Source organism: Rhopilema esculentum, chromosome 5 (genome assembly GCF_057945365.1).
Source record: "Rhopilema esculentum isolate cy_ngs chromosome 5, ASM5794536v1, whole genome shotgun sequence".
Classification (NCBI taxonomy): domain Eukaryota; kingdom Metazoa; phylum Cnidaria; class Scyphozoa; order Rhizostomeae; family Rhizostomatidae; genus Rhopilema; species Rhopilema esculentum.
In genome coordinates, this window is record NC_142819.1 from 1,519,272 (window position 1) to 1,543,963 (window position 24,692).

The following is a 24,692-nucleotide window of genomic DNA, read 5'->3' on the forward strand; positions in this document are numbered from 1 at the left end:
GATTTGGCGCCTCATGTTGCTGTGAGTCACGTGTAAATATGGCGCTAGCACTTGACAATACTGGCAAAGAAAACAAAAGATAGAAGTACACTCAGCAAAATTGATCAATAATCATTCGCAGCACTGAAAGTTTTATTTTTGCAATGCATCTGAACTTCGTATGACTCTGTGAATCACATTCATATTTGATAATTGGCCTACTACAAAATTGTTTGCTGTTTTGGGCCTAGAAGAAGACTAGCAATAGTTATTTAGCACTAGTTATTGTTTGCCGTCTGTTTATGGCCTACACTGGATAAAAGATATGATTGTCTGATGATCATGTAGATTGTAGGATGGAAGGTCAATCATCCTCTGACGGATTCACAAATCTTTCCGCCTCAGGTTGGCCAATGAACGATGTTCGTATGTCCGACCCACTTCTTGGCCTAGACCAAGATAACGACGATTACGATGGAAGCTTTGATAGTTTCATGCATTCACTAGGTGATCAAGGTGAACAATTGTTGACAGAAGAAACTGTGAAGCAAATAACTGAAATACTGACTCCAGCACAGCAGAATATTCTCGAAGAAAAGGCCACAACTATGAACGAAAGTGTTCCGGAGAATCGAGGACATACTGACCCATGTTTTCATGACAGTGAGCATGCGCAGATTCACCATGCAGCAGGAATTAGGCCGTGTCATGGCGGTACAGGTGAAGAAATTACTGCACAAAATTTAGTTGGTTTGTCTAGCAAAAGAGGACGTAAAATGCAGCAAGAAGGAGAAGGAAACAATCCTGTAACTCTTAAACAAAGCAGTGCCATCCAAATGGGGCTCCAGAAGATCAAAGAACAGCTCGATAAGGGAGGAAAGTTTGCTGCACCTCAAGCAGATGCAGAACCTGCCGTGGTCACAGAATTTATAGGTGGCCATGTGGACGGGTTTACTCCAGAACTTGACGAGACTTCAAAAGGAAGCGTAGATTCACTTGAAGGCTCTACGAATAAAGACAAAGAAGCAGATCCCCCTGTTAGAAGGTCAGGCAGGAAAACTGTGCGCTTGTTTGAAATAACAGGCCCAAAAAGAGGTCGCAAGAAGGCGGACGAAGAGAAGAAAAGTACAGATGAACCACGGCAGCTTCGTGGGTAAGATGATGTTCAGTTCAGTTTATTTTTAAAGTTCCCACATACAATAATACTTTGCACACAATAAAAATCAATTACAAATTCCTATTGGTACAAGAGTACAAACTAATAAACTAAGCCTCCATACAAATCAGAACTAGTTATACACATCATAAATATGTATGATATGCAAGAATGTAAGTGTGTGTTGCTTTTGACATTAGTTTTTTACGACTTCAAAGTAGCTAGTTGGAAACCTTGACCAGTTGATCTTTTCATATGTGTGTTATAACATCATATATTAAAACTAACTATCAAACAAACTGGAAAGCTTGATAACTGTGCAGGCTGGTAAAAGGTTGCAATTTGAAACCTGAAAAGATCTGTATACCGCACCCAGAAGTGAAGTATTTTTCTGCATGGGGAACTCCAGAACCATGATTTTGAAATTTGAAATCATGCACAGAATTTGAAGTAAAGGCTTTCGAAAAGACCTTGTACTTTTTATTTTCTTGTTATTAGAAGTCAGAAGTTTAAATGGTTGAATATTGGTGGGGGACATGGACAGATAAAAAAATATTTTGTGCAGAATCTACGACAGATTCTTAATAATTCATGGGCAGAATGAAGGATAAAAATTATTGCACAGGGAACGGGAAGACCAAACTTTTCAGTCTGGCACCATACCAGAACTGCATACCTACTAGCATACCAGAACTACAAAGGATATGGTGCCGCTGCTAAATTGCAAATTCAAAACATATGATTCATTTTGAACTGAAATAAGTAAAAACTTTGCTGATACTTTTTGTACATTATACAACACAAAAGTTATTTTGAGGGGAAGTTTTAGTTTTATGATGAAAAATGCACTAAATATCAAACTCACAAAATTCAGACTTTTAAGCTTTCATGCATAGTTGTGGCATCAAGACATTGTAGACTCTTTACTAACATCAGCCCTTTGTGGTCTGTGTAAAGAGCAAAACAAAAAGAACAATTTTGTTTAAAGATACTAAGGTATTGTTCTTTAGAATCCTAATGCTGATGCACAGGCCTGGTGCTGATAAAGACTCTTTACTGTGAGCATTTCAATCATGTTGTAAGTTCTAGATCCTATTTGCAACAAAGCAGTCTGCAAAAATATGAATAACCATTCATTCATAAAAAGGTCCCCTCTGGGGCATGTTATAACAGTTGGGTAGCACTTTAATGGGGAGAAGTTTTCTTGATTTTAGCCTAGCCTCTTGTACAAATTAGTATATGTTTTATTTGTATATAGAACCCAAAAATGAAATAGATAATTATTGCAACCTTTAATTGTGCTCATAATCCACTCTTTGTTAAAGTGTCATAATCCATTTGCCTTTTATTCAAGTTTGCTTTACAGGAATTGATAATTATCTGAGCATCAAGTAATTTAATTCTTTTTAGTTCTATATCACTGCAGTGTATTACCATTCAGTTTTTAGTTCCAGGACTGGTAATTTATTGCCACTGCTGGCTTGAAATGCACCTTTTTTGTTCTTTAAACTGTTTTGTAAATACAGTTCAAATGCCTACTGCGAATTTTAGTGTTATAGGTACCTTATACAGCAGAATTTTTTATGTAGATCTTTCACAGCCTTTAATTACTGTACAAAGATGTTCTCTATTTTCATAAAGTTTGTTGAATCTAATTATTTGCACAATACATGTCACAGTTACATAGATTGAAAAGTTCATATTGTGGACTAGTTCAACAATAAAGATGAAAATTGAAACAGCTAATATTTCTAGTGGATATTCCTTATCATCTTTCATTTCTTCATGAACAGCTGTGATGATTCATCTGAGGGCAAAGCTGCAAAGAAAACTCAGTCTCCTAAGAAAGGAGCAAAGGTTCAGTTGAAAGAACCAGAAAAGGCAGAAGAAAAAGAAGTACCATCTACACGCAGGTCAAACAGAAATCAAAAAGAAGATGAGGACCTAGAAGGTGAAAATGCCAAGGGTAAAGCAAGCAAACCTGACGTGAAGGAAACTAGAAGAGTTGGAAGACCAAAGAAGTCAATAGAGAATGAAAAGTGTAAGTGTAGAGTTTGTTCCCTTATTAATATAAAAACATATGTGCAAAAAACAATGTATCTCATGGTTTAATTTTCTTATTAAAGGCCTTCTTGATGATTAAGGTCTGGAATATCTCTTCTTTTGTTCAATTTCAAGTTTGTATTTGGTATTTTTGTAGTATATATTTGTTTGCCAATTTCCTATTTTTCAATGATTTCATTTTTTGATAAACTATTTTGGTTCATTAATCATAGCTTATGAAATCAAAACTATTTGAAGTTGTAAGATGGAACTTTTTCAGGTGAACTGATAAAGCTCTTTCTCTCTAGCTAAAAGTCAAAGTCAGGGAAAATTAGATGAGGATATGGAACCTGAAGTGAGCAAGGAAAAGACACCAAATAAGAAAAGTTCAGGAAGACAATCTGTTGATAATACAAAGAGTGAATCTGGTAGTGAAGGCACTGGAAAGAAAAAGAAAGGAGATAAAGAAAGCGAAAGTGATGGAAAATCTGGAAAGGGAAGAGGAAAAGACACAAAGAGGTCTCGAATGGGAAGACCACCTGGCAGAAGACGCAAAGGTACCAGTGGAGTTTTTTCAATTTTGCCTTGTTTTACTCCGTGGGCTTGTTTGTCACATGGATGTCATCAGATAACAATCATTACAAGAAGGCATTTGAGAATAGAAAATTGATAATGGTTGATTGCTATAATTACAAGCAAGTCATGTAAGGGCAAAATAAGCAAAGAGTTTTTGAAATTGTAAAAAGTTAATTGCAAAGAGCTTTTTTGTACACTGACTTTGCCTTCTAGCAAATGAAAGGAAAAATATTAATTCTTGATCTAACATTGATGACTTTCCCTTTTGAATGCCATTGGTAGTCTTTTGTATCTCTTTAGAACTTTGTCACCAGTTTGTTCTCAGATTTCAATGTTCTCAGAACTTTGTCACAAGCTTTTTCATTTTATGAACTTGTGAACAAAATTGTTTTGAAGGTGCTGTAAAGAATGAATCTACAAAAAGTGAAAGTGGGAGGAAAAGATCAAATAAAAAGAAAGAAGAAGGGAAGAAAGACAAGGGAGAAGGAAGTAGCTCTGATGAAAGTGTGCTAGATGATGGAGAATTGAGTGATGATGGCTCAGAGTTTGATCCTGATGAGGACCCAGACAGACCATGGTGCATTTGCAGAAAGCCACATGGAAACAGGTGAGTGAAAACCTTGAAGAAAGAAATATGACAATCATACACAATTGAAATTTCATAGCAAATCCACACCTTTTCACCTAAACTGAAGCTGAGAATACCCCTTTTGGAGCATCCTTTAATATTTCATGATATAATTTGAGGAAATTGTACATACAAGTAATGTATGCCAACTGTTTAACTGATTATTAGGCAAACGTCACTGGAAAAGTTATTTTGCTCATTTTAAGATGTAAAATGTGGTTTATCATAGTATTATTACATATGTAACTCTTCAAATGTACTTGAGCCTTCTGTAAAGGCCGAATCCATGCATGGATTTTTTTTCTTCATTTATATATTACATTGTTTGAAGTTTTTTATGGAGTCTCTTTGAATTTACAGGTTTATGATTTGTTGTGATACCTGTGAAGACTGGTTTCATGGGGACTGTGTCGGTGTGACACAATCAGATGGCAAGGAATTGGAGAAGAGAGGGGAAGAGTGGATGTGCCCTAAATGCAAAAGTAAATTTTTTGTTTAATGTCAAATTTTTCTTAGCTAAAATGCCTCCCGAAAGTCCTTGGATTACCTTGCAATTTGTATGTGTTCGCTAGTCCCATCTTATTTCTATTGCAAAAAGGAGGGTGTTGCCCCCTACAACCCCATGCTCCCATAGTTGAAACCCATAGTTGCGAATAATACATTGTACCTGTCGGTTTATTGATATTTGGGCAGGCAGCGTAGTTAAAATTATGTTCTTTTGCTTAATAGTGCTGAACATGATTTATATAAAGTGAATTTTTTTTATTCACGTATCTTTTTGTATGTGTTTCAGGAAAACTGCAAGCTCTAGCAAAGGAACTGAAAGAGAAAGAAAGACAAGAGCGGATTAAAAATCGAGAAAAAAGTGAAGGAAGCTCTGACGTAAGCGACTGTCAAAATTCTTTTAACGAATCAGTATTCATAACAATGTCAAAATATGTAATGTGGTACTGTTCCATGGGTACAACCTAATTATTGCTGTGTATATTTTGTTCCAAGAAAATTGTTGATGAGCATTGTGCATCAGTTTATATTTCTCTAGAGAGAATGGGTAGTCATGGCTTTCAAACCAAAGAGCTTGCTAAAGGGTTTCTTCTTCATTTCTTTTCAGTTCTACATTCGTTTTTCAACAATTTTATAGCTTCATATCTACTACTGATACTAGGCTTGTTGACTTTCCGATTCAATTTAAAATTCTTTCAATTAACCTTTTTCGACCCCCCCCCCCCTCATATGTTATGATAGGCCATCACATTGCGAAATTTGCTATTATGTAAGTTGTTTTTGTGTTGTAACAAGTTTGTTTTATGGATGATTATAAATTAACCTTAAGAAATGAATTTTTGCCTATATTACAGGAAAGTAACACCTCGCACATGAGAAAGAAATTATTGAAGGCTCTTGAAAAGGAGCTTGCTTCGGGTGGTGCAGCTAAGGCGGCTCAGATCATCAAAAAAGAAGATCATTCGTCTGGTAGTGACGAATTGGGAGATGACGTTGTGGAAGAAGAAGAGGAAGAGCAAGGTTCTAAATTGAAAGAAGAATCCAAAGAAGAGAAGATCAGAGCGAAGAAACGAATGAAAGTAAGAAATAAGATTCTTTTGGACAGTTTCTTGATTGTTAAATTTGCTTGGACATAATTATCAAATTTTAGTAGTTTTTTAGTTAGTAATCTAAATTACTGAGTTGCCTTGTTTTTTTTGAAAGGCAAAAAAGGAAGATAGAGAGGCTGTTGAAGCGAAAAGACTCGAGAAGGAACTTGAATGGAAAAGGCAACTGAAAGAGATGAAGGAAAGAGCAAAGAAAGCTGAAATGGCTGCTAGAAGGAGAGACTCAATCGAAGGCCAAATGACCTTCGACAAGGTCTCCAGCCAAAAGACGCCTAAAAAGCCAGAGGTGAAATTGGTTAAACAAGAGTCGGTGGTAAAAAAAGGGGCTGATGTGAAGAAGGAGACTGGGAAGGGAGCTGACGAGATTCATGTTAGAAGAAAAAGTGATTCGAGTTTAAAAAGTGGCGAAAGAAAGAGATCTGTCGATGGAGTAAGAAGGGTGACGATTGATGTCCCTAAAGAGAAGAGCACCAAATCTGATGCTGGACAACCTATGCAAAAGAAGGTAAGCCAGATATTTAGATAAAACATTTCAGAAAAATGCTAAATTGAATTTCATTTTGGAATCTTTGGGTTAGCTGAACAATCTTTTGCACAATGAACCTAGTAATTGAATTGCATATTGTGATTAAAACTCTCTCTGGCGATTAAGTTTGTTTTTCAAAGCTATATACTTTCAATGAAATGAGTCTGGTGTTTAAATTCCAGGTACGAACCACACCTACACCAAAAACAAGCAGGCCCACAGCTCCAATGAAATACTGCATCGTATGCAATAAGCCAGCAATGAGAAATGCCGTCTATTGCAGCAAAGAGTGCATCACTAGGTAAGCATTTATTCTCATGCACGAATTATAAATGTGTACGTTGCGTGTGGTACTTCATCAACGATTATATAGTTAGCAATTAAAATGAGTACCAGAATGAGAATAAAATAGTTTACTAAAGAGTACATGCTCGAAACGTTGGTTTTTAACATTCAAACTATTTTATTTTCATTCTGGTACTCAATTTATTTGCTAACTGTATTATCGTTATCACGAATTATAAAGCAAACTTAAAACGGTTTGTGGATAAGTGCGTTTTGCTGATGTGGATGGAAAAAAAGTTAAGAATTATGTTTGGTGTAGCCTACAACCCTTTTCAAAGTCCTTGGAACACCCTAAGATCAATGAATGATTTTGGCATGTTAGAAGTTTCTGGCCGTTACATACAGAAGTGCCCCCCCCCCCCCAGAAAAAAGTTGAAAAGCTAGTATCTAGACCAGCTGACAGAGTTATATTGAACGAGTTTTAAGCTTGGAAACTACTGTTTTTCAAAATTGTTTCAAAGTGGAGAGGGGTGCTACTGAACCTACGCGAAATTTAACGACGTGTGCCAGGACTTTTGGCAGGCATTGTAGTTTTCCTGAAGTGGCGCTATTGTGATTTGTGGATTAGGCTTGTCTCATATAGTGGTAACTAAATGCTTTTCTGGAAGCCAAAACGGCATTGCGTAATGTGGCGATTTTGGTGGTGGGCAGTTGAGGCTGGCAGTCGCTTGACAAGAGTATTTCAAAGAAGTTAAGGAGATGTTGAGAAGAACTTTGCTTTTGCCGTTTAGCCGTAGGCAAAGCAGCTAGTGATTTTCAGAATAACTTGTTTTCCGATCAGAATTTGATCAGAATAACTTGTTTTCCGACACTGTTTCAAAAATTTATTAACCCAGCTGATGATACAAACAGTTAACTGTTTGATAATTATTATAGACGTCTTAGCTTAAGAGTTTCTTTGACATCATTGGGATGTTGGCTACCTGGAGATTTCACTAAAGAAAGTCTAGATAGATTCCTAGTTACTAAGTAGAATTTGTTTATTGAGAGGGAAATTTTGGAAGTTTTCCAAAGCCAATTTGTGTTGCAGTTATTGGGTTTTAACGTACACCAAAGTCAGCAAGATCTTCGTTATATCAAAGTATGTTTTATAGAAAACAGATGTATCTTTCGTGTTAAGCATAGTTTAGATTATGTTGAATTTAAGATTGCATACATCATTATTATGAGTTTTAGGGTCAATTGTGTTGAGTTTGGAATTCTCTTTTATCTTGAAGCAAAGGTCAGAAATTTGTGTGGGAAAATTAGTGTGTCGGATTTAATTTGTAGCCATCTGCTTTGTAAGCTTTAAATGTACCGCATTTTAAAAACTAGGGATGATCTTTGGAAAACAGTGAATTATCCTTGGATTATTTGCTAAAATTATCAAAAATGTAGTTCCAGTGCTTAAGTATTTTTATACTTCATTTCACTAATTGACCTTTTTGAATCGCATACAAGAATAGACTGGCTTGGGCATGACCATAATTAGAAAATATGTGATCTTCGAATCAGGAAAAGCTTATGATTATAAGAAGCTGATATTATTTTGGAATTAATTTACTCTAACGAGATGAAGTCTTGGCCTAGTTACGGTAATGAGATTAAGACTTGCCAATCCATTTTAGATTCATGGATTCTAGGTCGTTGTGCCCGGCTGATAATCATTGCATTATTTTTGAAAACATAACCACATTTTGTTTGATTTGCCCGGTGCATTTGTGTCAGGAGAAGCCCTGGCACATAAATTTATATTGGTTGTTTTCAAACATAATAATTTGTTTGATTGAAATTAGCCTAAAAGAGTTCGGAAGCACAGAAACATTTGTGTTTGAAGTTTACGCATTTGTGAGATTTTCGTTTTCGTGCTTGTTATGGGCTTGTTTGGTTTCCATTTCGATTTGTTCATTATTTACATCAAATCAATATTGAATAATTTTTTTGATTATTAATATATCTTTATCGAGTTTCACTTTTTGAACAGTCACGCGAAGCTTGAAGCTTGTGCGTCAGATATATGTTCTGTTAATATTGTATAAGTAGAATAAAAATTGTATTAAAGGTTCAAGTAATCACTTGATCGGGTTTTAAACTTGACGCCATTCAGGACGAAATATAATGCTAGAATTTAATCAGATTTCCTTAAGGTTTTATACAGTTTACAGTTTGTACCGAAATGCAGCTTGATATAAAATCAACTTCATGAATTTTAATTCCAGCTTGTCATTTCAAAATATCTTTGATTTATTTCGACTCAAGGTGTTATATATAATATTTGATTTTTCTCGTTTTTGAAGCAATCCTTACTCATAAAAGGGCCTATTACTTAGTCTCAAAGTTGTGCTCTTTATGTTTTGGTAATCATCCTAAGATCCTGCTCTCTTTTCTTCCAATTAAATTGTAATTCCGGGCCAATCTAGGTGATAATAACGATAAAAGGCAATTTTTCTTTATTTCTGAAACTCACTCAAGAAACCATAAATACTAGCCGGACAACGTCTTAACGAAAAGCACAGTGATATCTGGGTCATTCCTTCTATATTTTACCATCAATCGTGCTGTCTTCCCAACAGTTACACGAAAGAGTCACTTCGCCTTCTGTCTGAAGACAAGCAGAAACGACTTGGACCGAAATCTCCGGAAGTGAAAAGCCCTTCATCAAAAGAGGTATGCTGCGTATACAGTTTTACCTTCTTGCGATTCTTAATAGACAGCGTCCCCTCCCCCGGTTTAATTTTGTGTATATGTATATGTATTTAATTGTATATACTACAATTTTTGCGGTTATAGGGGGGTGTTAAACTCTATATTCGTGATACCTTGCATGTATTTCTGCGTTTGCCACAGCAGCCTTGGCCAGGAGTGTGCCAACGAAAGGCTGAATATAGCAAGATCTGCTCCATACGACATCGAGCACTCTGCAATAGACCGATGAACTGTTTTTTCATAGTATTACAAATATATTCATCTTGTCCCTTCAGCCCGGCAAAGGCCCTACAATCAGCCCGGCTACATCAACAACAGATGACGATGACAAGAACGAAAGAATACCGGTCATTGAGAAGTCGACAAAGAAGGTCATTGCGGGGCTTATGGCACCAACTAGGGCCAATATCTTCAAATGGGTTGAGGAGCATCCCACCTTCGAAGTCTTTAGACCAGGTTAGTAATACCCCCTTTTTCTCTATTAAGTACCGAAACTCTCCGATCATTTTATGTCAGCCTCCCTTCGGTCTGACTTACCCATGCTTTAAGAATTACTGTATTACAGATTTTAAAGATTAGTAAACCTACTTGATTGTAACTCATCCCACTTAAATAGAGCTTTTTAGGTTTTGCTTATCCTCCTTAATACAAGATTTAATGATTGAATATAATAGCTTGACTCCAACCCCTGCTTCTCATCCAGATTTCTGTAAACCCCCGTCGTCTTTATACGTTATGCTGAGTGTTGAATACTCTCATCCATTTCTTTTCGTGCAGCGGCAACCAAAGCCGGAGGGCTAATGTCGCCCTCTTTCTACTCAAGCCGAAAATCCGAATCTACTGGTAACATTCTGTTTTGAAATTTCGTTTAGGCCAGCTCAAACATGAGTTCAAAATTGTTTTCGATGCTTGCTATTCCCGAACAATCTACTTTAAAAGCGTTTTTCAGTTGCGCCTGCTGACCGTTTTTTCCTTAAGATCTGGCTTTATCGATTCGCGATTTCCAGTATTCTTTCTTCGTATTCTGTATTTTACTTCTCTTTTTCAGCTAATTCTGGAAGCTCCAATCAAAAGGATAAGAAGGATTTGACAGAAGTTGTTCGAAACAATGTTAAAAAGTCACTGAAAGAGACAATACTTACAAGGTACCTTTTCATTCTCGACTTGTAAGTCAATGTAACGGCAGACCATGTAGAAGGTCATTGGGTAATTTTATTTCGAGGCGTCTGAATATCTAGCCTCAGGCATTTATTTTTTCTTTCGCTTAAGAAAGTTATTCTATTTTAGTTATATATTTATAGAAACCTAAATCGGTTGTTCGGGGTTTAAATTGAAAAAGATCTATTTGAATTTCTTAACAAAAATGCCTTTTACTATTTTTGATAAAGTTCCTCAAAGGAAACATTTCCTTGGCGTAAAATTGAAAAGCTTTCTGTAACTCAATAATAACTCTTGTTAAATTTTTAACACCCACAAGCAAATAAAGGTAAAATTATGTCATTTTTTCGTAAACCGATCATTTATTTATAGTCATCATTTAAAATGTAAGCATTGATGGCAAATTTAGCCTTTATTGCAATTTGTTTGTTATTATCTAGGTGTCTTGAAGTTGAAATGGATGTGAATGTTGACGAAGTTACGAAAATTTGTTCTGCAATCGAAGAGGAGATCGTCAAAATGTATGGAGATACTGGGCAAAAGTACAAAACCAAGTACAGGAGCCTGATTTTCAATTTGAAAGATCCCAAAAATCGGGTAGGAATTTGTTCAAGATAATTTCTTCATAAGTGAAAGGACAGGATTCTGATAGTGAATATGATTTTATTAGAAGCAGATATAAAATGACACCTATTATATAATTTTTAGGAAAAAGACGAGCTTGATGAAGGTCTGTTTCGGGTTCTTTTCTTCTCCAAACTCCGATATTGTTTTGTTCTCCAAACTCCGATATTTTTTTGTTCTCCAAACTCCGATCAGAATACTATAGAAGTGGTTATTCTGGAAATATGTATGGATATTCAAGTCTTAGGATATTCGTATTGCCAAGAAATAGATTTCAACCAACAATTGTCTTGTACGAATTGGCCACTGTTAATGTATGAGCATTGAAGTGAAATAGTATTTTAAATCTATTGTTCTATGTGGTATGATAAATACAACGTCGAGGTAAGGTAACTTAGATTGAATTCGGAAGTCAGGCAATTCAATTGACTTGAATACTAGCCTAGTAAGAAAAATATCTTGCGTTTTGGAACTTTCTGAGAACGACGCTATCTTGAAAATTGTTTTTCTGATATAAATAATCTTTATTTAGAGTTTATACAAGCAAGTTGTACAAGGCGAATTGCCACCTGCGAAGTTGGTTCACATGTCACCTGAGCAACTGGCCTCTGCGGAGTTGGCTAAATGGCGGGAAAGAGAGGCTAAGCATGTATGTTCATTTTTCAAAAACTTGTTTTAAAATTTTTATTAATTTTGTTTTCATGTAAGTTCTCCCCGAGTTAAAGTGCGGGAAACACATTAGTGCACCCATGGCCAGATCATTGGTTTCTGCATTTGACAACTTGGTTTCTGAAAATATTTCTATAGATGTTTAATTCATAGACTTTATAAATTTGTTAAACATCACTTATTCACCCTTTCTTCTTCTTTGATTTTGTTCGTTTCTCTTTCAAAAGCCTGATATATTCTGAATGTTTTTTTTTTGTAAATTGCATCGCTAACATTTATGACAAAGATTCCAGGTATTTTGTTGTGTCTATATGGAGTGTCATTTTCCTAGAACATTGAAATGATCAAAAAACGAGAGGAAGAAGATGCCCTGGCTCTTAAACATGCCGTGAAGAAAACCCACAAGGTATTTGTTTCTTTTACTACAATTCGTTTTCAGAATGAGCTACGATTTAAGTCACTTTAACATACTTTGATAATTTGCTTCTTAAATGCCTTTCTGATTAACCTGCGAAGGAGTTGTAAATGTAGAAATTAGTGATAACGGATCTCAGCTCTAAGGAAAGCAGAAACTTTGGGTTTGATAACTGAATGTCTTAATGGCGTAAAGACACGTGGAACTTAAAATTTTAATGTGTGTCAAATTTTTGAAAGCAAATTTAGATAAAGATAGCGTGAATACCATTTTGAAAGTTTTTTTATTATCGACATTCGCTCAAACCCTTATTCAAACCTTTATTCAAGGGAATTTTGCCCAATCACCATCATTTTTTGTTATCTACTTACAATAGACAAGCGGCACTGATTGGTCAATCTCAACAGTCATGTGCTCGTGTTTCTGATTGGCCTATTTCGATCCACAACTGGATATATATATTTCCTAGCGTAGAGTTTTCGGTCTATGTTCTGACGTTTTAAACTCTGAAGAGTGTCAGACGAAAAGCTTTAGTTTACTAAATGTTTGTTTTTTCAAAGCCATTATCTACTTTCGTTTCTTTAAAGTTCTTAATTTTGCAATTCGCAGGGCGAGGTTGAGTTGGAGAACGAGGGAGAAGAAGATATGCATAATCTTCAGACGCACATCGAGACTGCAGAGGAGCAGAAGGATGCCGCCATGGAAGAGGATGGTGCTCCAGTGGCCTTCGAAGATACAACAGAACAACACAGCACACATTTGTTTGACTTGAATTGCAAGATTTGCACCGGAAAGCAACAACCTGCAGGCGAAAAGCATCCCATTTTGCCACATGTTTCAACCAGTGTGTGAGTAGAAATTGCAGCTCTCTTGATTCTTACTACTGCCAGATTTGATTTGCGTTGATGCAAAGCGCTGTGATTAATTCGATAAGCAATTGTCATTGTTACTTGTAAGGTCTTGATATTTTGGCCATCTAGCCTGGTCCGAAACCTATCTTAGAATCAACTGAGTATAACTTATTTTAGATATAAACGACAAAAGATGTTTTTTTGCTTTTGTTGCAGAAGTGTCAATCGAAAAACAATTATCAATTCATTAAATTATTTTTGTATTCATAATGTCATCATACTTAAAAAGCAGAAAAAAAGCAGACGTGCGTCGTGATTTATCAGACAACAAAAGCAATTTTCTTTAAATGAAGCAAAATACTGAATGATCTCGCCAAATTATAGCGTGTTTACTTGAAAAATAGCCTAGTTTAACCTTATTTTATTGTTTAATGTTGAAAAATTCAGGCAATGAGTTATTTTGGTTGATATTGTTTTTTCAAAAAATTGATCTTTTTTAGCATACAAGCAATTCCAGAAAGCTCAATGCCGTCACCCACCGATTCCCCGGATGAAAATGACCTCAGACAAAAGTAAGTAAAACCCCCCTGATTTGTGTCAACGTCCTCAGTCATTAATTATGTCACCGAGTATTTTCCATGTCCCTGTTACTATTAGCTGTTTACACCCTGACATGTATGACCATTGGTCAGCAGTTAGTTAGCTAATGTGTTGGAGGCTTACAAAAACAACATCTGTCTAAATTTAAAGGCTCTTTATCTAACTTATTTGATTTGCAGCCTCTGAGCAATTTGTCAGGGCCTAGATTTTGTCCGAAAGAACAATCGTAGTGTTTGTGTAATCGTTCAAACAACCTCACCGTCTCGTTTTCAAATGTCAGCCTGACGTCATGACCAACCGAGTATTCCTGACGAACATCAGATTTTCTTTAATGAAATATGTCTATTTCAGCAGTCATTTGATATTGCTGCTCCAATTGATCTCAATACCTATAATTTTAAATTTAGAAGCGTTAAAACTGATCATTGTATTATTGTTTTCTGTCTGTTGATCGTCTGTCCTGCTCCTCATTTTAGCTCACCCGACCTGATAGAAAGTATGAATCGATCACCAATTCACATTCCGTTGCCTTCAAAAGAAAAGTCGGATCCGATGTGGAAAGGATTTGTCGTGATGCCAAGCGTGGCTAAATTTGCATCAAACGCCTATCGTATCTCCGGGCCATGCGACAATTTGTTGAAATTATTACCAGACACGCTTCAAATTTACGGCAGAATAAAACATGAGCAAGTTTGGGATTACTTATTTCAACTGAAAAGTACCACGCATAAGGTAGGCCATTTATTTTGCATTTAACAATTAAATGTCTCTTGACTTCATCTCTAATTTAATTTGACCTTGCATTGTTGTCATTGCGTATTCTTAGCAAGGACTAAAAGAAGCTGGAGTCGCTCCTTTTGGCAAAATGTTATCATGTCTTTAGAATCATCTCCTCTCCTTTATAAGGTGTTGAAAAGTTGTTTTCTTCCTGTGACCATGCTAAAGAGTCTGAATTTCCTCTACACACTTCTTTTTATTTTGCTAGTACACTAATAGGTTCCAACGTTGAGACTCCGATCACAACTAAAGTTTCAAACGCTTACTTGTGATTGTGTCTTGTTAAACAATAAGATTGTGATTACATTTTGTTAGCTTCTTTTGCACTGATTGCAACATTGAAGCTTCCTTCTCATTTACCACTCCGTATCTATAGCTTTGGCTTGAGATGCAAATACATTTCAGCAACGACATCATCCTTTTTTCCATTCAATTATTCATTCCCGTGAATGCCTGCAGATTCGGTACTATATCCATTTTACATTTCGCGTGACAACACATATAAGACAAGTTAAGCTTGATTGCCTTACAAGAGCTTTCTCTTCTCCCCTTTCTTTCTATAAAACAGCTCTAGTTTTCACTTTTCTTTGTAACGAAGTCGTAATCCTGAAATAAGGGATGTTGAGTGAATCTTGAAAATGTCGATTTGTTGAGAGCTATTCTGCTGTTTGTAGTGATATCATCAAATACTAATTGATTGCCATCAGAGTCATTTCATGGTTCGATCATAGTGAAAGCAAACCATATCTTTTGCTCTACGACTTAAGTAATGATTATTATCATTGTTTGAAGTGGCAGCTCGTGTCTTCATTCAGCCATTCTGCTTTATTGCATCCAGTTTTCCCCAGCTTTACATTTTTTCACTCTTTTCCAATATTTTTGTACTCTGATTTGGTATTCTGAACTTGGTTAAACTAAATTTATATGCTTTTTTAATCTATGTAAGAGCACCGACTCAGTGAACATGCAACAGTTTGGCTTTGCATCGCTAAAAAGTTTTCTGGCAGCTTGCCAAGGTCCACACAAACTTTATCTTGCTGAAAAGCTGTTTCTGCATATTGTCTTTGTTCTGCCAGCCTTATTTCTTCAAAATCATGCAGCCTATACACAGTTTCGATTTTCAAGCCGAGAAAATAAACCAAACTTTCCTAAAAGCTTATGAATGAATATATTTAAACTTTGATTCTAAAATTCGGGAACTTTACTAACAGAGATAGAAAACGAATTTGACAGCTCTTCGTGCAAACTTGTATGTTCAAACTTTTATGATCAATGCTTAGAATCTGATGTAGAGTCTGTAGCATCATGCCAGAATTCCTGCAAGCGATGCTCGCGTGCGCGCTTTTCCACCACTGCCCTTAAGAACCACTGAACGCTTTCTCTTCGTTGTACTTTTATCAAATGAACACAGTGCTGAACATGAATGGTATTAAAGGAACATTCTGAGCTTGTTACCTATTTCTTTGAATCTTCTTCTGATCTAATCTTAAATTGGATCAAGATTTACGACAGATCCAAGCTCGTTGATCTAATCACCAAATTTTCGGGCTCATTGACCAAATCACTCAACTCTAAGTTTTACGTATAGCAGAGCACTCATTTACTGATTGGGTATTTTCAATCAAGGTATAGTTCTTGCTAATGATGGTTATACTAAAATCGTGCTTCACTTGTAAATACGACCATGCTGCTCTTAGTGGCCTCCTCGAGTAACTGCTAACTCTCTTAAAAGTGTTGGTGCTGAACTGTAGATAATGGCCGGAAGTGGAAAACTTTGATTGATTGTCAACTTTTTTGGGTAGATATCCCAACCTTTATTACTTTGTAGAGCTGCAGTTATTCTCCAACTCTAGAGTTGTCGTGTTTTGATTCCTCAATAGGCTCAATCAATATAAGATCAAACAACGATTGTAGCAAATATGGTATGAATCAGACGATTCTGCTAGTCAAATACGCCCATGCTCAATTCTGATAAAGTTGGTCCGGTTTTTATGCTGCTTTTGTTGATAGTAAGCTCCTTTCAGACCATAGATGTACTGCGTTTCGAAATGGCTGCTGAGGACGACAAGAAGGACTACGTAGCTTTGTATTCATATTTCTACACAAGGAAGAGAATTGGAGTGATTGGAAATTGCCATTCTGGTGTCAAGGACATGTATGTTGTACCAATAGCTTCCCACGATCCCGTGCCTCCTGAACTACAGCCGTTCGATGGACCAGGTAGTTATGACTTGATGTTTTTGAGATTCATTTACCTAAAATCTATTACCTCTATTCTCATCGTTGTGTATCGTGCAATCGTTTTTTTGTAATAGAACTAACAATTTCTGAATTGTGCAGTAACAGCTGTATTTGATTGCTTTGATAGCAAATTAATATTGCATGCATTGCAAGCTGCCTTTTTGAACTAATGAACTTGGAGAGTGCAAAAACAGCAAAGGGAGTTTTTTTAATTTTCGACGTTTCTTTTAATAAAGGTTTCTTAAATTCATCACACTTTCAACATATGCGTTGTTATTCTGAAAGAGAATATTCTATTGCACCATGGCATTGTCTGGTCTAAGACTGAACGTCTTTGTACTTCTGAGGTTTCGTATAGTTTATCTTTATCGCGTTTGATTTGAACTTAGGAATGCCAGAGCCTCGACCTCACATGCTCATAGGGATCATCGTGCGCAGCAAGCAGGCAGTGCCTATGAAGCGACCGAAACAGAGTCACCACGAATCAACTGAAGTGGCTGTTAAAAAATCGAAAAAACGACACAAACACAAAAAGGACAAATATGAGGACATAGTGTTCGGGAAGCAACGAGCAGGGCAAAGCTTGGAAGAGACGCCGTCGGAGTCTGGAAGCTCATATACCCCCTCGTATACACCAGACATCATGTCACCCCCGTCTACTACTCCTTCCTCTGCCCTTTCGTCAGCTACAGCGAGCTCATCTACAATTAAAACTGGAGAAAACAGAGAGATCGAAGATAAGCTGGAAAGACAGAAACAGGAGCTTTTGAAACTGGAGGCTGAGGTAAGAGCTCCTGGTGGCTTGTACATTTCAACGTTAATTCGCATTTTGTTAAAGTTACATATCTTTATGCATGGTAATGTAGCTAATTTCATGATTGAAAAATTAAATTTGCATGATTTTAACCATGATCAGGCTACAGTATCTTGATCAAATAACTCTAGTTGATCCATGTAATCAAGACACTGCCTAAGGAAGGGCTCCATCTTTCGGGCTTTTTACATTGCTATCACCACTGGCATTTTATGAGAAAATTGGACGATAGTCCACATGCCTCGCGAAGTCTTTGGCAAATTAAAAATCCCATGCCCATTTTCATTTGCGTTAGAAGCCTACTAGTGTTGATCAAATGGCATCATTTGTTGATAAATGTCCATTCCATTAATAATTCATGCTAACGACCCTTTTCTCTGTTACATTTCAGATACGTAAGATTTCTGGAAACCAAGCCTTAGGAATACCGACACCAACTTCGATTTTGACTGGCTTAGAAACGTCCTCTAATTCCATCCCCTCGTCTCAACCTGCAAGTCTGCAGTCACCTCCGGTATCCAGTATGTCTTCCTCAGATTCTGCAAGCACGGTGGCAACCGCCTCTGCTAGATATACTCCAGCCTCCACTGGATACACGCCAGCCTCTGTTGGGAGTACAGCAGCCTCTACTGGTTACATGCCAACCCCGGTTGGAAGTAAACCAAGCGTTACTGGGTACACACCAACTCCTATCGGCAGTGAACCACACTCTTCTGGGTATACAGCCAGCTCTGCTGGATACCCACCAACCGTTCCTGGGTACACACCAACCCCTACTGGAAATACATCAGCCTCTACTGGATACACGACTGCCTCTACTGGGTTTCCGTCAACTTCATCCGAGTATGCAACAACTTCTCGGTTTTCATCTGCTGCAACTTTTGCTACAACCAGTACATCAAGTGGCAACATTGACATTCCTTCGACCGGTTCTTTGCCAGAAAATATTAAACAAACAAGGTCCCCAGATACAGAAATTAGATCGAATGAATCAATGGTTGCAACACGACCAGACCAACACCTCAATGTTACATATACCCCAGCTAGGAATGAAACCAAAAAGGCCAACGATGGAGACGAGCCTTACGACCCCGAAGACGACCTTGATACTGCTATAGAATTGGAAAGTAAAGATGAAAAGAAAGCCAAGGCAATGCCTCCTGGAGATGAGCCGTATGATCCGGAAGATGACTTTGTTTTGGATCTGATTGAAGACATTACTCTGCCGTCTTCGCTGAAGAAAATTGATGACAAGCCAAATGTAAGTTTGCTTTTTCCTTTTCTTTTATATAAATTTATCAGTGATAACCTAATTGAGGCTTTGTAGCTTGTAGCAGAAAAATAACGAACCCAATTGTACGCTATTTTGAACCAACTAATTCTGGAAATTTACCCATTTAGGCGAGACTATTTTGACGAACATCCAATCTGGCATAAAATTTTAACAAAGGAACTGGAAATGCCATAGAAAAAGCTAAAAGTATATACAGTAGAAACGACTTGTAGTTGCCAGCTTAAAACTTGCTTAAGGGTGGAAGTTAACACTGATGCTGAAGTCCTGACATTTCCTAATGACATTTTCTTTAAAATGGCCAGAGTGACCAGAGTGGCCAAATCGGGTCATAGAAATGGTCCCAGCGTAACCAGCTCAGTGTCATTCCCATCTCCAACTCAACGGGAAATTGCCGTAGGGACACCCTGAAGTCAATTGACTAAGTAGAGGCAATGGAAACAGAGACAATGTAGCATCATTATTTCCAAAACAATTCATAGAATGAAAGAGAAACCAGTAGAGAAAGCCGTATTCAAAATATCTCGACAGTAAAAGGGAGTTCCCTTTTAAAGTTAGTACCTAAGCCATTAATACTGAGATCTGTATTTACTAATGGTCGAAACGTTGACAAGGAATCTTGCTCTCCATTTCTCCTTTTTTACTTAATTTTATTCGGTTGTTCGGAAGAACACCATTTTTGCAAAAGAAAGTTTTATATCCTTTTCCAGAAATTATTTCTTGATAACGAAACTGCAAACCGGCTTTTCTTAGTTTTTTTCGAAAATCTGAGGCTGGATTGTTCTTTATTAGTTCTTAAATTGTTAGGGTGTAAGCAATGCAATCGCTAGCTTTTGTGCTGTAGAGAGGTGTTCTGGTGTCATTTGCCAATAAGGTGAGTTGACCATCCTCAAAAGCACCCCCTAGATGGCAAAAATTCCCTGCTTTTTAAATGAAATTTTTTGAGGGGGCTTCATAAAATTTTTCAAATTGCATGATTTCAAAATTGCAATTTTTTAATAATGTTCAAGTTGCAAAATTGCATTTTACAGTGGCTCAGCCTAAACCCATTCTCAATATATTTTTTAAGAGGCTCGTGTTTTTGTAGGATTGTTCTGATAAAAGAAGGGTTTACCTAAGGCGGTCACATCGTTTGGAAACTGCTTCAAATTTTCAGTAAATCATGATTTTATTCGTGAAAATATTGAGTTACATTAATGCACGGTCGGGGTTTATGATCAACAGTTGGTTGCCCCTTTTAGGGACGTGGTTGCCCCCCCCCCCTTTGTAGAAAGGACTGTACAAAATCTAAAACTGACGAGTTGTTAAATTTCTTCCAAAGATTCGTGTTACTACAGCTAAAACCACTGATTATTCAGAGGTGACGTTTGTATGAAAGTTATTGTTTTGATAAAAGGGAAGGGACCTCAAGATTTTTGTCAGATTTCTGTGACGGTGTTCTGACTTCCGCCTTTCCTCAATTCCATGGAGCTGATGATTGTCGATTGATCTTCTGAGAATTTAGGTTTCACGAAACTTGTCAATGTTCAAGTGAAGAACGAAAAGAACTATGAAAGGTGAAAACCTCACGTTTCTGATTTAGAATACATTGGTGTGGGGCAGCAAGGCCACAGAATAGCGAAAAAGTGGCAAGGCATTACGAGCCTCCTTCGTAAAAATTTGGAGGAAAAACAGTGCTCCAGGAGAGGCTCGAACTCTCGACCTTCGCATTTCTTCGTCAATACTGACTTATAAGTACGACGCGCTAACCGACTGTGCCACTGGAGCTTGGACGCGCAGGTGGCAAAGTGTGATTAGTATTATCGTTTGTCATTTGACCTGTGTCTACATTGTGTTTGCTTATGCATTGCTTATGTATTGTTGTGAGTAAAATACTCGTTCCTTTGTAATGAATTTAATGTTAAAGGATTTAATGTTAATGTAGAAGGCAGAAACGAAGCCTAAAATTTTCGGCACGACATTTCAATTTCATTTGCGCTGCTGCACTGTGGCGAAAATCATAGAGACTGTGAACACAAATGACTCTACTCGGAAAACTTAACTCGTAAATCGGAAATCTTGATACACACTTTGGTGAAAATCCTATTTTTTATCAGAAAAACTGTAGAAATCCCTTTGTTTAGGTGAAATCTTGTACGATACCGTGAAAGCTCTATTAGACCCCGGTGCTTAAAAGAGGGGGAGGCTTAAAAGAGGGGGAGGCTTAAAAGAGGGGGAGGCTTAAAAGAGGGGGAGGCTTAAAAGAGGGGGAGGCTTAAAAGAGGGGGAGGCTTAAAAGAAGGGGAGGCTTAAAAGAGGGGGAGGCTTAAAAGAGGGGGAGGCTTAAAAGAGGGGGAGGCCTAAAAGAGGGGAGGCTTAAAATAGGGAGAGGCTCAAAAGAGAGGGGGCTTGATAGAGAGGGAGGCTTCTTAATAATTCAGAGTAATAATGTTATCAAATTAAAATATAAATAAAATATAATGTTCCCATTTTCGTCGAAGTTACGAGTATCAATTGATAACCCTAGAGCATATTCTAAGCAAATTTCGTCCTCCATGGGCCATATTTAATGCACATGATCTTATAATCGTCACTCCAGTCAAGTGTTTGAATACAAAATTAATACAAATACAAAATGACAATACAAGAACTTAATGCAAAATTGTTGTAAAACTGCCTTATAGAATATGAAGTATTCTTGCATCAAATACAGAGATGAAGCCAAAAAATATTTTTTCGGTGTGGTACAGAAATAATTTTTGGCGATTAAGAAGGACGTCCCTCACTCTTTCAGAGTGTGGTCCTAAGACAAATTATCTGTTTTGCTATTTTCATGCGTCCCGTACCACCCTATTTCCCCCCCCCCTCTGGCAACGCCACTGATGAAATATATTAAAATAAGATAAATTTACTTTTGCAAAAAAGAGTTTAAAACGAAACATGTAAAACTGATTGTTATAAATTAAAACAGTTGCAAATTTTTGTTATTTTCAAGGACTTCACATTATCGTATTCAATTTCGGACTTTATTTTTATGTTTTTTAAATGCTATGTAAATTTTAGTCGGTTTTATTTGTGTACCTATTTTCTTATTCCACAAATTTTTCCATATGGCGAATATCTTTAAGGGACATAGTCTGGGGCTCAGACTGATATTTTATGTTCCTTTTTTGTATATTTTTCGACACAGGCCCGCTTCAAATTCATTCTGATTACTTGAGCTTACGTCCCACATTAAATTTTTGTCCTTAATAGACGAAGATTTTTTCTCCTTTCAAAGAAAAAATTAGAGATACTTTCTGTGTTCCTAGACAATTTTTAACGAAGACATGTTTGATTTTCGTTGAATAAAAAAAATTTGCCGCGTACGGATTTTATCTAAGACAAATCTGTTCGCCTTTCAATGGCGAAAATCTGTTGTGTGGTAGGCTTTAAGTGAATGTTTAAACGGCATGTGGCAGTAAGGCTTTCATTTGCAACCATGGAATGTCTGAAGGTAGCAAACATTGGCATGGGGAACTAGCGGTATCTTCCATTTTCCGTGCTTTATTCTTTGTCCTTCCTGTATTAGTTGTTGAAGGATTTCTCTGTGCATACTTTGATGGATTCTTGAACATTTTTTAGCTGCCTTTTCCGTTGGAAATGACGAAGAAGCCAGAATCGAAAATGCCGGAGTTGCCGCCGATAAAATTACCGGACAAAATCACGGACCGGAGAGCAGGTAGCTTTTCATCGAGCAATCTCGCAGATCCGCGCTTAGGCACGAGTCCGCGTTATCAGCCGGTTCAACCTCACTTGAGTACGTCCAATACTCAAAGCCCCTCCGCACGTTCGCAGTCAAGCCTCACTAGTCCTTCGAGTGCAAGCAGTAACGTTACGAGTCCGACGGCGCAGAAAACGTTGGATCCGCGCCAGACCAAGCAAACGATGCAGCAGCAAGGACCGCCGCACCCACAACAGCAGCTTCCATATATGGCGCCGGATAACAGTGATAATAATTACCATGTGCGAGAGGGCGCGTTAGACTCATATACAGATACCCATCGGCCACCAGTAGGTCAATGGCAGTCTGATCACGTGGAAAGCCAATCAGGGAGTACTTACAACCAATACCGCGCTGGAGAGCCGCGTAGTGGAGGCTACCAAGAGCGGCATGGGGATGATTCTTATCACAGGCAATGGCAAGGCGGGCGACAGGGTCAAGACTCATCGTGGCAAGGCTATCCGTACGAAGAAGGTCGTTCTAGGGAATACAGAAACTGGGGAAGTGATGAGCAGGGATATGATAAATGGCGAGGGGATCATCATGCTGGGCAACCATATGAATACGATAACGATAATCGGGTATATCGGCGACCTCGACATCAAGACGAAGGAAACTATAATAACTATCATGACCGCGAAAGAGACTACGAGCGACCTTGGGAAGGACCTGGGCACAGGGGACATCGAACAAATTCGCGCGATAGGGGTCGTGGCTACCAGTATAGGTAGTGCGACTTTTAATGCTCTGTTTTGGACGAGTGAAATTATTTAGACCTGTTGTTTTGCTTTTATGTACACAAATTCATCTACGCTTTTAGTAATGATTTTAGTTCTTACTAATGGGAGCGCTTTCTCCTCAACAAATTCGTCATTGCGGTTATTGTAAAAAACTTGCTCAGAAACCTATATATGTTACATACTACTCTTTCTAGTGCTTTGTACTCAGAAACAGCACCCACCCCCTCCCTTAACTGTATCCCTAAAAATAGTAAATTGCTTTGAGCTTTTAAAAATGGGTCTTTTTTAAATATTTATAGATATTTGAACTGTCGATGAAGAAGATAACAGTTATTTTATCCTACATACAGATGTAAATATTCTTTTATGATATTCGTCTCACAGTGCTCAGTGCGGTATTGATGTAGCTGTGATATTTCTTGAGCTGCTTCTGAAGTTTCCATCATCCCTGTTATTTGTAAGTCTAGTACTAGGCAGCTTTTGATTTCAAGCCCTCGTCCATAATCATACTATCCCATATCAAGTTTATATTGCTATAGTTCTACCTCGCCCCTCCCCCCACCCCCCCAGTGATGTTCTACGTCTCTTAAAGGCCACGAACGTATACTTGTACGGCTTAAGCCGTCTGTTAATCCACGTTGGCCAATCAATAGGCGTGGTACCAATCAGGCGTCTGCGATTGGTCAATAGTTGATTTATGATTGACAGATGGCTGAAGTATCTCAAAGAACTTTCAAGTACCTTTAGTTTACAAACGCCACAATTCATGCAACCTTTTAGCTTCTGTTCTATCTTATGTCACCATTTTCACTTGTGTGTTTTAATACATATACAGACTGGAATCTTGTTTTTTATCACTGTAGTGAGTTTTTGTTCCCTGGAGTTTGTAGACGCAAATTTTTAATTTTGCCGGCTAAGGCTTATAATTGGAAATGAAGGTTTTTGTAAAAGAGTCCATAATTCATTTGTGCAAAACATAAATCTCTCGATTTTAGCATAAAAATAAGTAAACGTTTCAAGCAGGTCCTTTTGGTAAAGAATTTGAACCGCTAAATAACCTTTTCTGTTTACTGCTTCTATTTCAAGAAGCTTTTCTGCAATAAAACTGTCAGATATTGTGCTCCCAAGCCTCCATGAAGTTGGCGAATATGCGATGTTTACTTTCAGTACTAAACTTCAATGGATAGTATTTTTGTAAGACATTTTCCAAACCATAATTGAC

General features: G+C 37.4%; 1 protein-coding gene and 1 non-coding gene across 3 annotated transcripts; one reads left to right on the plus strand and one right to left on the minus strand.

Moving 5' to 3' along the window:
- On the plus strand, positions 1-24,422 carry LOC135690038 (uncharacterized). Of its 2 annotated transcripts, XM_065207470.2 has the most exons (23): positions 1-1,132; positions 2,929-3,176; positions 3,487-3,735; positions 4,151-4,361; positions 4,743-4,864; positions 5,176-5,264; positions 5,741-5,965; positions 6,090-6,497; positions 6,701-6,819; positions 9,416-9,509; positions 9,824-10,004; positions 10,326-10,391; positions 10,597-10,693; positions 11,147-11,303; positions 11,863-11,979; positions 12,331-12,405; positions 13,024-13,262; positions 13,766-13,837; positions 14,342-14,597; positions 16,667-16,862; positions 17,273-17,667; positions 18,089-18,958; positions 22,592-24,422. In XM_065207470.2, the coding sequence occupies exons 1-23, from the start codon at positions 336-338 to the stop codon at positions 23,459-23,461; spliced, it is 6,153 nt and encodes a 2,050-aa protein (XP_065063542.2). In that variant the 5' UTR covers positions 1-335; the 3' UTR covers positions 23,462-24,422. The 2 variants fall into 2 exon arrangements, with proteins under 2 accessions (XP_065063542.2, XP_065063543.2); XM_065207471.2 differs by lacking the exon at positions 10,326-10,391.
- Trnai-uau (transfer RNA isoleucine (anticodon UAU)) lies at positions 20,663-20,755 on the minus strand. Its single transcript is given in 2 exon segments — positions 20,663-20,698; positions 20,718-20,755. It is a non-coding gene; the product is annotated as a tRNA-Ile (tRNA).
- Positions 24,423-24,692: the final 270 nt, after the last annotated feature.